This window comes from Hetaerina americana, unplaced genomic scaffold (assembly GCF_022747635.1).
Source record: "Hetaerina americana unplaced genomic scaffold, ioHetAmer1.1.p SCAF_10, whole genome shotgun sequence".
Lineage (NCBI taxonomy): Eukaryota > Metazoa > Arthropoda > Insecta > Odonata > Calopterygidae > Hetaerina > Hetaerina americana.
Window position 1 is genome coordinate 70385179 of NW_027286070.1, and position 12755 is coordinate 70397933.

Here is a 12755-nt window from a genome sequence, read left to right on the forward strand (position 1 = left end):
ATTTTGCTGAAAATAACTACACATTAAAAGTTATTTAGTCTTGCAAATTTACAGTTTACGCAAAAAAAACGTCGAGGGTGGTGTAAATATATAGTCTGGGTTGAAGGCTGTATATGTCGTCTAGCCAGCTAAGGAATTCGGTGCAGCTGCATGATTACACTGCTCTATGTTAGAAGCGAGTCTTGTGTTCACTTCGTTCGTGTTTTCAAGTGTGTGAACCCTCCTGCATCTATCGTTGGTGAAGCTTCCGGACGCCGCGGCAACGTGCTGTGGAATTCTTGGCGGGGGATAGATTTACACAGTGTTTTGCATGCTTCACTAAAACTTGAGGTAAGAATTAAACGCCCTGAGGTTATTTTCCTCTAGTGTTAATGTAATTACCGTGTTATTATGTTAGTATAACAACCGGTATCGGCTTTGCTCCATTTATTGAATGGGCGCCATTTTGTAAGTGGCAGTAATGGGATATTAGGTGTATCCCCCTTCATCTGATTTATTAATTCATGTAAGTGTATGTTTTATGATTTTTATGAAGTAAGTTATTTATTGGAAGCAAATATAGCGGTTTGAAGGGTTTATGTAATTATGTAAGCGTCAAACTACTTCTCGCAATGAGCGTGAATTTGCATTTTGTGTATCCTATTTTTTGATTAACGGCCTCCTATGCAGTGAAACTCCGTAAGTAACGGTTTTTGAAAGACTACTCTGATAGGATTCTCTTGCATTTTCCTTCAAGAAATGGCAACCAGACTATACGTTGGTGGCTTAAGTTACCGGGTGCGGGAACGCGACCTTGAGAGGTTCTTCAGGAAATACGGTAGAATCACGGAAATCTCTATGAAGAACGGATATGGATTTGTGGTAAGTTTGTCTAATTTTCGCTTTTTGTTCGTTGCAGCAGCATGGTAGGGACAAGGGTGTATATTGGAGGCCTTCCCTATGGAGTGAGAGAGAAAGACCTGGAACGGTTTTTCAAAGGCTATGGTCGTATTCGCGATGTACTCATCAAGAATGGTTATGGTTTTGTTGTAAGTACTAACTCAAAATAACCGTACATTTGCATGAGGGTGTAATCTTCCCACGAAGGCTAGCTAAAAGCTTGTACTGAAAAATACTCAATGATGTTTACCATCTTTCGGGTCTGAAAATGATGACGCTCTTACACTGAGAAAGTATTCCTCGCCTTTATTAGTCGCGAAAAAATGTCATGGTCGTTTGGTAATTGGTCATTGTAAATTACAGGAGTTCGACGACTACAGGGATGCCGATGATGCAGTGTACGAGCTCAACGGAAAGGAGTTGCTGGGCGAAAGGTAAGCAATGTCTCACATTGCCCAATTGAGTCGCCGGTACGCTTGTCGGTACATAGTACAGTTGAGTTATACGCTTACTGCCTATTGAGGTCTCAATTGTAATGGCGGCATATCTTAGTTCAACTATTTCGCAATGTGATTTTCTTAAGCTACTTGATTTGCGTATATGTATTTCTGATTGTAGTAGTCTTAGATAGGTTGCTGCTATAAAGTTGAATTTAAATAATTCCTAATCTGGTTAGCCATGTATACATTCATTCATTACAATTATCTGTACATACCTATGTATGGGAACTTGTAAATATGATGACTAGTTGCGTTTTGTGTGGGTGGTTGCACTATTCACTCGGTTTGTTTCTATCCTGTAGTTTAATTTAACTATTTTAATGGAAATGTTAGGTCAAGAATTTTTTCAATGATTGTGCACCTGATGTGATTAATTTAAAATATTTTTGTATTGTTTGAAATTGTTCATGTGGTCTTAGTTTTCTCCTTGGAAAACCGCAGGTGTTTGAGTGGTTTGGTCAATCTGAAGGGTGTTGTATTCATTTGTCCTCTCTAACTTCAGACAACTAATAGGTGTTCATGCCAAATGTAAGTTCACTTTAAAGATATGGATACTTGGATCCCTGGTAAACCCAGCCAAATTCATGGTTTTGTGTTATGGGGTGAGAGTTTTTCTGGGTAAATAATTGAAATGGCATGTTTGGTGGGAGTAGAAACATTTGTTGTAGCTTGATGGGCCTAGCCACTTAGTGAAACTTCAAAAAGTTCACTTTGTCCCATTCCATGAGCCTGTATATTTGGGCGGGGGGGAAGAGGTCCGTCATTGCAGGACGCCTCACCCTGACGGATGGACCAGACCGCTCCCTGACACTGGGTTCTCTCTTCTTGTTTCCCTGCCAGGGTGATTGTGGAACATGCCCGTGGCACTGCCCGCCGTGGAGCAGTTGGGAGCGGTCTGGTATCCGGGGTGGGGCGCCGCCGGAGCTCTTGGATGGACAAGTAAGGGGTTTGGCCCGTCTTCACTTTCGTTTTCCTCTGTTGCCCAGTTTTCCTCTCCCCATATCATTTCAGAGTATCTGTCGAGAAGGCTCGTGGGACTCCGAGAGGCAGTGACCAGTGGAGAGGGAGGAGTCCTCGGTATGGCATCAGCTTCAAGAACCCTTCATTGTTAACTGTGCCCTTTTTTTCCCCATTACTGTTTTTCTACCAATTCTTGCTTGTTTTGATAAACTAGTTCGTCAAATTTAAGATTGTTGTTGCATTTGCCATTGCTAACAATTATTTTAATAAGTAAAAGTTCTTAAAAATTAAAACACTAATTATTAAATTAAGGTAATGTTTTGCATTTAATATTGCCACTTCACATTTGCTTGTGGTATTTGACATAAGCTGAGTCCCTGGAATTCATGTCAATGGAATTCTGAAATTGGGACTACTGAATATTCTAGGCAAACCCTATGAAATAATTGGCTGTTGTTTTTATAAATTGACAGTTAGGTGATACTTATAACTAGAGCCTTGAATTTCTTCTTCTTGCAGCAGACATCAGACTCTTGAAGATTTGTAAGTAACCAACCCATGATTGAGCAACTGATAGCATCCTCATATTGGGTGACAAAACTAAAAATAAGGCTTATTTTTATTAAGTATAAATTGATATTACTTTAATTGATATTTATTTGCTGATCTTATTTTATTAGTAATTTAAATAAAATAGTTAACCTTAAGTGAGGCTGAAAATTGGAACTTTCTCAAAGGCTCTAATTATAATTGTAGTCCATAAATTACATAGCATTTTTCATTGCATGTAGTCTTGGGACTAAGCTTGAAAAAGTTCAGTCAAGCCACAATTTGAAGCTATTATGGACTACTGCCTATATGTTAAGTGTAGTTTTAGTTTGCATGATGTCTCCAATATGATGACAGTAAATTCCAATTCATTTGGAAATAATTCTGCCAGAGTTGGAATTTGCTTTCTTAATAATTTAGTTGCATCTGAGGATGAACAGACAGCGTTACAGTATTTTTGGGTTGGGGGGGTTTTTTTTCTCTTTTTTTCTTTGCGCACTTTTGGCATTTTAGATATGGTCCCCCAACCAGGACTGAATACAGGCTCATCGTGGAGAATCTTTCAAGCAGAGTGAGCTGGCAGGTGAGATGCTCATTATTTACATAGGTTTTCTTTAATGAGAGACTGTTTTTCCTTCTAAGTTCCATAATACCATTTCCTTTCATTTGCTATCATTGGCACATTGAACTGTTCCTGTACTTTTTAGTGTTTGTGGGGGATTCGTGGGATAAATTGCACAGAAAGCATTCAATGTTCAGTGGGGAAAAGGGCATTCTGGTGCTTGGGTCTTCCTCCCACTTAGAGGAATGAACAGGGGCATGGGTTATTCCTGTCCACTTACTGCTTGGCTGTTAATGAGTCAATTTCTGTCCATTTCTCTATTTAATCTCCGGAGGAAGTGAAAGAATTATCTAATTCGGGTTTTGTTCATTAAAAGGGAGGATTAATGAATTGAATTATTTTAATCAGAAAATGTGTATTAATGGGTGGGTTAATCTTTGATCGAATCTGTTCTGACAGGATTGTCTCCATTGGGTAGTATTAACAAAAAGAAACTTAAGCTTCATTGTTGATAACTGCCATTTAGCTTACTGCACATATTTTAATTCCTCGATTTCTTTCAACAAGACCTTGAGGGGCGTGTGATGCCAAAGTTGCCATTCGATGCGAGCCTTGATACTCCCCCCACTGACAAATGATAGTGAGATCAAGACAAACCAAGGGGAAGAGGTCACTAAGGATCTTTGCTAACCCTGGAGCCAAATCATGTGGTGGAGCTGTAGGCCAGCTGACAGCCTTTGTTGATGCTGTGGTGTATGCTCCCCTGCCACTCGAGAGGCCCAGCCCAAATCAGCGCAGCCCAGGAGAGGGCGGGACAGGGACCAAGAAATGTTACTGCGCCTTGGATTTGTTTCTACCACTCACGTGGTAGTTTCAAGTGTCCTCATGGGGAAACTTTTGGTTTCCCCTCTTTTCATTACCATTTGGCCTTGTCCATGCCTTATTCCTCATCTCTTTTTACCTTTCCTTTACCGATCCAAGTCCTTCCCTTCCACACCACCCCGTCATGGGGAGCAACTTGGGCTCTGAGTAGAAGGCCCCAACCCGCCCACCCACGTGCCAACCCATGGGCCACAGCACAGGTTGGCGAGTGGCCCAAGAGCCGGGGGTCTGGCTTTGGGCAAGCGACCAGGCCGGTCCCTATATGTCTTCCCCACTCCGGGCCCATGCAGGGTGGCCTCACGCACGCCGCGACCCCTCTTCCCTCTCTGGTGCTCCATTGGCTGCCCCCCGGGGTGTTCGTTCCCACGGCCATTTGACCGATTTGGCCCTCGGGAACTAAGGTAAATGGACACCAACGAAGCTGAAAAACTTTTCATTTAAGGATTAAATTTCGGTGCACTTTCCCTTATTTTATTGTTAAATTTCTACTACGGGATTATATTTTCTTGGATCTGGCATGCAACGTGTTGTTAGGGCTGAAGCTGAACATGCAAGTGATAAAATGGATTTTTGTGCTCTCAAATAAGTGTTGCTAATGAGAATACTACATTTAATTTGGATTTACCAGGTAAACTTAAATGTAAATTTATACACAAATTAGGAATTGCATTTTGAATATGTAAATTGGTTGCCTTAGTTAAAACTTGATTTTAATCTAAACAAAACTATTCACTAGTAGTATATTTTGTACCGAATTTTATAGTTCCTGCATTAAGCATCAGTGCACCTGACAGTGTCGGTGCCGATATGAGGTGCTTCTATGCACGCTCGTCTATTTAGGTAAGCTGAAAAACCAGTGCAACTTTTCTTTCGGTGTCCTGATATTTTGCTGCATATAGTTCAGCCAACTTACTTTTGCTGCACCCAAGTTGAAGATTAGACTAGAAGAGAAACTGCCAGGAGTCTTTAATAAGGAGCATCAGAGAAGTCTTCTTAGAAGTCCTAATGTTCTCAGCTCTAATCTGTACCACCATTGGAAAAGACCTTCACTGGATATCCTGGAATGAATTGAAGTTTGATGGATGTCTGGCAACCGTTCCCTTGCATAAATTTGGCCAATGCTGATCTGAACCAAATGGTTTTGAAGTCCCAGCCTCTTCTGCCCGTGACGTTGAAAAGAAGCAGTGTGCTGTTCAGAAGATGTCCATTATGTTGTCTATATTACCATCAGGACACCTAAGAAAAGTTTTGCACATTGTTATAACTATTGTTCATCGAATTTCAATTTGGTACATCAAGTTCTTAGCATGAAAGGTTTATGAATGACTCTAAGATTTGCATTGTGAGTTGTTAATTATATTTAGGTGATTGTTTATTCTCTTCTACATTAAGTAATACCAGTTTTCTTGTTTTTTTTTATTATCACAAGGACCTGAAAGACTACATGCGACAGGCTGGTGAAGTTACTTATGCTGATGCCCACAAGCAACGAAGAAATGAAGGGTAATTTCTTCATTTTTGCTCCTAATTTGTAATGTGATAGTGATGATATTATCTTTCGGGTCTGATCACATGTGAAGATACTTTCCCAACGTGTTCTGATTAATTAATAGTTTCCTTTGAAACAATTTGGAAATTTCAGTATGTTTAATATGCATTTTATTTACAGTGTGGTGGAGTTTGCTACCTTCACTGACATGAGGAATGCCATTGATAAACTGGATGACACAGACTTGAATGGACGTCGAATTCGTCTAGTGGAGGACACTCGGCGCAGGCGAAGATCCCGTTCATCAAGTTCCAGATCACGGTCTAGATCAAGGTCACGATCACGTCGACGTAGTCGCTCGAGATCTCGATCACGGGCAAGGTTTGTCTGTGACTGAACATATCAAGGTATGTTCGCTCAAACTTTGGTGGGGTTTTCATAATTCTTTGCTTTGTAGGAGGCGCTCCCGCTCACGCAGTCGTCGTAGTAGCCGTTCGCGTTCTCGCTCCCGGCGAAGCCACAGCAGCCGTACCAAGAGCAGGAGCAAGTCTAGGGAGCGTGGCCGTCGCACCAAAACTCCAGCCTCTCGCTCGAGGTCTCGATCTCGCTCAAGGCGCAAGTCTCGCTCCAAGTCAAAGTCTAAGTGAGTTCATTATGATTTAACTGCTTATGTGGATATGAATGTGTAGTTATGTTGTATTAATGTCAATTATCTCTGTCTATTAGGTCCCATGATCGCTCGAAATCCAAGACCAAGTCAAGGTCCAGGTCTAGGTCAAGATCACCATCTCGTCCTAAGTCACGTTCACAGTCCAAGTCGAAGACTAAATCAGAGTCAAAGTATGTATTTTTATTCTATATCCCCTTTTGAAAATTGTCCAGAGCTCATAAATCCTGTATTAATGCTATATGGGGTTGCATATTTTGAGGAGATAGTGATATTCTAGCATGGGCTACTTGGTATTCATATATATTTTTTAATAATTGAAAGGGAATTAGTGCCTGACCACATTCTAAATGTGTCGAATTTTTTTGAGTAATTGCACTGAGGATTCAATAAAATTTAATTTTTTACATTTTGCTTGTACCATAATTACTTATGCGTGGAATTCACATCTGGGAAATACTATCACGTGTTTATCTGTCTGTTATAATGTTGTTTTTTTTTATTTAGGGAAAGGTCTCACTCAAGGTCACCTAGTAAGGAGAGAAGCAAGTCCAAGTCAAGGAGTCCATCTAAATCCCCAGAAAAGGATGGAGACAAGTCAGCTGATGAAGAAGATAAAAAAGACGATTGAAGTGTCCAGTTATTACTTTAGGGAGGTTCTGGAATTAATTTGTTACTCATGTCACTCTTAGAGGTGTTATATTAATGAACCTGATTTCCATCCATCTGGAGGTTTGAGATGAATGTATATCTGTGCTCCCTCTAAGAATCTTCATAAAGTTAAGTCACTTGTGAAGCTGGGTCTCTTGTGGAAATTTCACTCACACCATTGATGAATTGAATTAAAATTTGCCCTTTTCAACTTGTCCATAATTAATCATCATCATCCTATGTTGTAACATGTCCATTTAAATCTGTAAATAGGATGTTAGTGTATAAGATTGGTTAATGGGTCCACATGAACCTTTAGCCATGGAACTCTTTATCCTTATTTTGTATTCATTTGTGTGTTGCAAGTTGTGCAGAGGTGCATTACTTGGTTCATTGGTTCCTCACAGGGCACAGTAGCAGCTACACACTGTTAGCACCTTGTGGCTGCTGAACCTCATCCCATAAGGATGATGAATTAAAACTGGTTATTCCTCCCAAATATCTTGGGTTTCTTTGAAAGTGTCTTCAGAATATTTGTGGATGAATGTATTCTATAAGACAGGTTAAATAAATTGCCATATTTGCTTTTATTTATCTTGGAAATTTTATACAGTTGTCAGAGTAGGATTTATTATTTTTCCTGCTACCACGGTCACGTTGAAAGTGTGGTCTTCTATGAAGAATAAGAATGGGTGGTTTGCAATAAATTTATCCTTGATGCTCCTGCCTGTAACACTCATCGCTGCAAGGGAGAAACATGTCAGGTGATTGTTTTTATTATTAACAGACAAGAAGTGGTTTGGTTGCTTACCTGTCATGTAGTTAACTGTGCCGATGTTCCTTGTAATTTTCATGGTAACTAGTTGCACTATTTCTTGTGTGTGTAGGCCTCCCGTTTCCGAAATTCCAGATAAGTCTGCAGTTTCACTGAATACACTGGTCACTCCAATCTGTAAATGTACAATGAATAGGTCATTAACGTTGGCTAGGATTTGATTTTTTGTGCCCCCGGCTTAAAATGAACCCCTGAGATGTGTTACACTCGTGGTCCATGTAGTTGCCGCATCTACCTAAGGAATCAACCCTAGACCAACTAACATGGTCCTTCCAAATTTTAAACTTGAACGAAAGTAGTTAGGCCCATTATTTGGTTGAATGATGATCATTTAAACTTGTCTGCGTTCAATAATAGTATTGGCTGGATTAGGAAGAATGCTATGTTATGCCTTGACTAAATTTGAAACCCTACTCTGTATAATGTTTGCCCCCTCTATTAAGCATGACAGCTGAAATGTTCACTAGTCATGTGGCCACTGGGAAAGTACATGAAATTCTTATGATTGACTTGTGTTAATTGAATCCACATTTCCCGAGTTAAACGAGGCCGTGTAGAAGGGAGAAGCCTAATTTGAGACAGAGTGATTCCTTTTAAATCTGGAAAACAAACCAATTAACGTGATTGGTTGACAACTCTATAATTGCTGTTACAATTGATAGAAAGTCGAAATTTATCTAAGCTAATATTTGATAGCGCATTTTGCAAGGGTTTAATGTGGGAGGAGTTGAATTCATGATGTGATGAACTATTATTCTGGAAAAACTCCATGGCACAGGTCAGCTTGAGTGTGGTAGGAAGATTAACTTCCTCCCGGAATGAGATTAAGGTGATTTGTGGCATGATAATTAAATCCTCTGGTAATGTGGTTTAAATTTAGCAGTATCAGGCTTAACTTAGTGGAAAGTCCTGTTGAGGTTTAAAAATAATTGCAACTTAACACTTCTGTCATGTTCTACTACCATGGTTATCGATGCTGCAAATAATCATCAGGACTATTTAAGTTGAAAAATTTCATTGTATTGGACCAGGTGATGTGTAGCATCGAAACCAAGGTTGTAGAACTTAGAAAGTGTGGTGAAGTGTAAGTTTTTCTTATTTTTTTACCTTAATATGGGTTGCTTAATTGCAATATTCAGCCATCACAACTTCATTCCCATTTTTGGCTTATTTTATTAAAAGGCCTAGCAGCTTGTTTCCCCTCGTCAGTGACAATAATTCTTAATATCAATTGGGGAATTGATGAGGAATGAATAATTCAACACCAGGAACTGCATGCCTTATAAATGAATTGTTTCAATGTGATGACCATTATGGCTTGGAAATCAATATGGTGAACTCCCCTTTTTTGAATTAATGGAGGTACATTTTAACAAATTTTGTCCCACGTTTGTTTCAGATATTCATTGGCTATCATGAAGACTAGCATCTAAGCCTACATTGTATGCAATTAAAGCTGTAATTGTGGTGTTTATCCTTCAAGTAAAATCATGTTGGGTATAACTGGAAACTTTTAATATTTTGAGCGACTTCATAAATCTCGTTAAATGTCAGTATATGACAAGCTTTCACCCTTGGTCATTATTTGTTTGGCGGTGGGGTAATGTCCTCGTCTGCCAATCCAAGGGTCATGGGTTTGACTCCCACCTTGGTGGGTTTTCCTCCACCTAGGGCTTGGGTGTTGGGTCATTGTTGTTAGAAGTCTGATTTAAAGGCCGAAAAGTACACTTCTTGGGCTAAGGCTAAATAAAGTAGAAAGCAGTGGTTGGGAAGTATTGGCACATACCTCGCTCAAAGAAGGCCCAGGATCAGTCGTAGATTCTAATGTGAACTGTGGGATTTGGACTTCTAATTCTCTTTCCTCGAGCATGTCCAGCACTTCTTGGATTGAAGTGTCGTTCAAGTCCGAAATGAGTTGACCCAAACCGTTGCATTCATTTGGTAAGATAATTATTAGAGAGTATCTGCCTCCCTGTAATTTAGGGTTAGTGTCATTCTCTATAGAAAAATAATACTTAGTGCTATAAGAAATTCTCAAACCTGAAATGGAATTGAAATTGCAGAACTGTTGAGGTATGTGATTTCTCCTGTTTTGAATACTCCTCTTGTTTTGATACTGGAAGCATTGACTTGTTCAGTTTCATTCAAGTGAAAACTGCAAACTGTCGCATTTTTATCGAAGGGTATTGCCCAGTCTGCCTCAAAGTAGTAGCCGTTGAAAATAATCATTAGCGATTCAAGGTCTGTGAAGAAGGTATTAAAGGCATGCGTGAGATGGGGGTAGTTTCTTTTTTGCATCCATGAGTAATGTGACATGATGGGTACTTACTATGTTCTGCCTTTCGTCCTCTTTTTTTTAAGGTCTCCGGTATAAAGTTGACGGGGTCAATTCCCAAGCTTGTTTTGTCATGCAGTGTTTGTATATTATATTCTGTTATTTTTTCCTTTGTTCTCAACGTATCGACTACCTGTTCAGCTCCATTTTGGTACTCTGTATCGTGGTTAGATTGTGCCTCGTCTTCATGAATATTGGGATTGCTTTGACTGGGGGTTGTTTCTCCTTTCAAATTAGATTTTTTCTCAACCTCTACCCCTGAAGCCATTTCGGAATCAACATGATGGTTTAAATTTCCATCTGGAATAAGTTCTCCTGTTTTAAAAGATTCGTCTTCTTTTTCAGCTTGTTTAATAATTCGTTTTTCGTCATAAGCAGAATTTCCACTGTCTTCAGCCAAGGAATACCTCTCCATATCTTCATCATTGTTTTCCTCTGCTATAACATCATTGGATTTGGTGATAACCTCAAATTCAGTTGGGTATACATTCTTCACATTCGTTAAGTAATAATCTGTTAAGATTCTTTTGTAGCTTTCATCTACCGAGTAATTTTTATACACGTAAAACCAAGTTCGAAGTTGTGGCTTGTTGGTAGTGTATTTTTCCTGAAAAAGAACAAAAGTGGTTCATTATCAAATCAATCTTTTTTAATGCAACAATAGCGGATGACTCCGTTAAAAGTTACTGTTGCGGCATCTCCCGCAGTTTCTTTGAAATCAATCTTTATTCATGAAAGCAGCATTTGCCACTGTGGATGTTGTGGACAGAAGAATGTATAGATACATACATTCATTACAGAGGTGAATGAGTCTATATGTTAAAGTCCATCATCAATCTTATAGCCTGACAAATAGTGGACAACAGTGATCATGATGGCCAGAGCTGGTTACAATCCTAACTACTCTCTTCTGTTACATAAGCTGAGCTGATGTTTGGCTTGCATGTCCCAAAGACCATAAGGCCATAACTTAGGTGACTTGGGTAAAAGGCACAATAGCCTCAAATGTTCCATAGGAACTTGACTAAAGTCTCCTGATAAGGAAGAGTTCCTGGGAAAGTTTTTTTGGAGATTGCAGTAGGAGGGGAAACATGGTAGAGGGAGAGTTTTATTATAGAAAAAGTGAATCAGAGTTGTAAGGTATATATCAATGTTTGAGGTTACTGTTAGGTGGATGCTAATTCATTGGAAATGAGATTGATTGCCTGTAAAAAGCTGAATTTTCAAAATTGTGGGCAATTGCAGACCACATGTAAAGGGTACATAATGTTATCACAGGAATTTTTTATCTTTTAGTGCTTGTATTTTGGTACTAACAATGCACTTACCTTGATAGATGAAAGTATATCCCTAAATTCATTCCTTTGTTTTACACTTTCCTTGTGTAAGTGGAGTTTTTCAGATATCTCATTCTCTGTTTCACCATTTGAACCCTCTGCAAGCATCGCAAGTAAGCTTGAATATCCTAGCGGTGAAAACACTAAGTTTCTTTCAGTATCTGCATAGCCCTAAAAAAGTAGCACATTAGTACGAGTGACCTGAAGATTTAATTAAATAGTATTTAGTAAGTATTATGGTAGGTTTTTACGAAGTCACAGTGTACCTGGAGCATTGCCCTTGATATCACTTTAGTTGACTTTCCAATACAGTTGTCTAAGGAGGAAGCATCTCTTGAATATTTGGGAAGTGAGAGCACACTTGAAAACAGAGAAAGAAGGACCAAGCCTGGAAAAGTAGAGTGAGATTAAACAGCTTTTTCATTTCATATTGTTGAAGCAGTTTACACTGCTGATAGTAGTAACATCATAGACATAATTTTGACGGGCCCATCATGAAAATCTTTTGATCAAAATTAGTAAATAAATGTTTTTACTTATTATTCTAATTCCAAGAAAATGTGGGTGCTGCCACAGCGGTAACTTTTAACGCTGTCTTCTGCTAATTTGCATTTCTATACAACAATTTCAGAGTGTAAAAATCATTCCCTTTAACAGGGATTTAAGAGTTCAAGAGGACACCTCGATGGCTGAACTGGCTACAGGACTCTCCTGGACACCGAGGGAATCCGGGTTTTTATCCTGGTCAAGGTGAATGATTTTTACAGTCTAATTATTCTAGTTGAACTTATTTAATGTGAAAGTAGATAATGCTTGCTGTGGAAAAATTGAAATGCAAAGCAGTGATTTGAAAAGATTATTAGCTGCATACTGTTGTCATTATTTTAATATGTGCTGGATGAGGTAATTCCAACGTTAAAATTTGGTTTCTTTCTTGGGAATGCATAAATAATCAAAAATGACAGTAGTTTTTAGGCCCAATAATCATAAATTAAAGTACAGTGACTGTTTTTTCTGCATGCATGCTAAGAGGAGGCCAGTCATGTACTGCTGAGGAAATTGATTAAACTTAGTAAGTGGCACACATGTGAAACATCACCTTTAAACAT

General features: G+C 39.1%; 2 protein-coding genes across 17 annotated transcripts; one reads left to right on the forward strand and one right to left on the reverse strand.

Annotated features, from left to right (window-relative positions):
- The first annotated feature begins 202 nt into the window (after positions 1-202).
- B52 (serine and arginine rich splicing factor B52) lies at positions 203-7729 on the forward strand. 16 transcript variants are annotated; one of them, XM_071598818.1, is made up of 12 exons: positions 225-330; positions 737-817; positions 899-1028; positions 1243-1313; positions 2220-2318; positions 2859-2882; positions 3393-3471; positions 5762-5835; positions 6002-6202; positions 6279-6464; positions 6548-6661; positions 6996-7729. In XM_071598818.1, exons 3-12 carry the CDS (start codon positions 903-905, stop codon positions 7117-7119), a joined length of 1098 nt encoding a protein of 365 aa, XP_071454919.1. In that variant the 5' UTR covers positions 225-330; positions 737-817; positions 899-902; the 3' UTR covers positions 7120-7729. The 16 variants fall into 16 exon arrangements, with proteins under 16 accessions (XP_071454922.1, XP_071454931.1, XP_071454930.1 ...); XM_071598833.1 differs by having other exon boundaries at positions 6002-6154; XM_071598823.1 differs by having other exon boundaries at positions 3402-3471.
- LOC139700357 (serpin B5-like) lies at positions 7720-12755 on the reverse strand. The gene is made up of 8 exons (XM_071598998.1): positions 12746-12755; positions 11913-12034; positions 11632-11817; positions 10304-10916; positions 10015-10217; positions 9761-9946; positions 7951-8089; positions 7720-7881 (listed from the first exon to the last, which is right to left on the reverse strand). Exons 1-8 carry the CDS (start codon positions 12753-12755, stop codon positions 7745-7747), a joined length of 1596 nt encoding a protein of 531 aa, XP_071455099.1. The 3' UTR covers positions 7720-7744.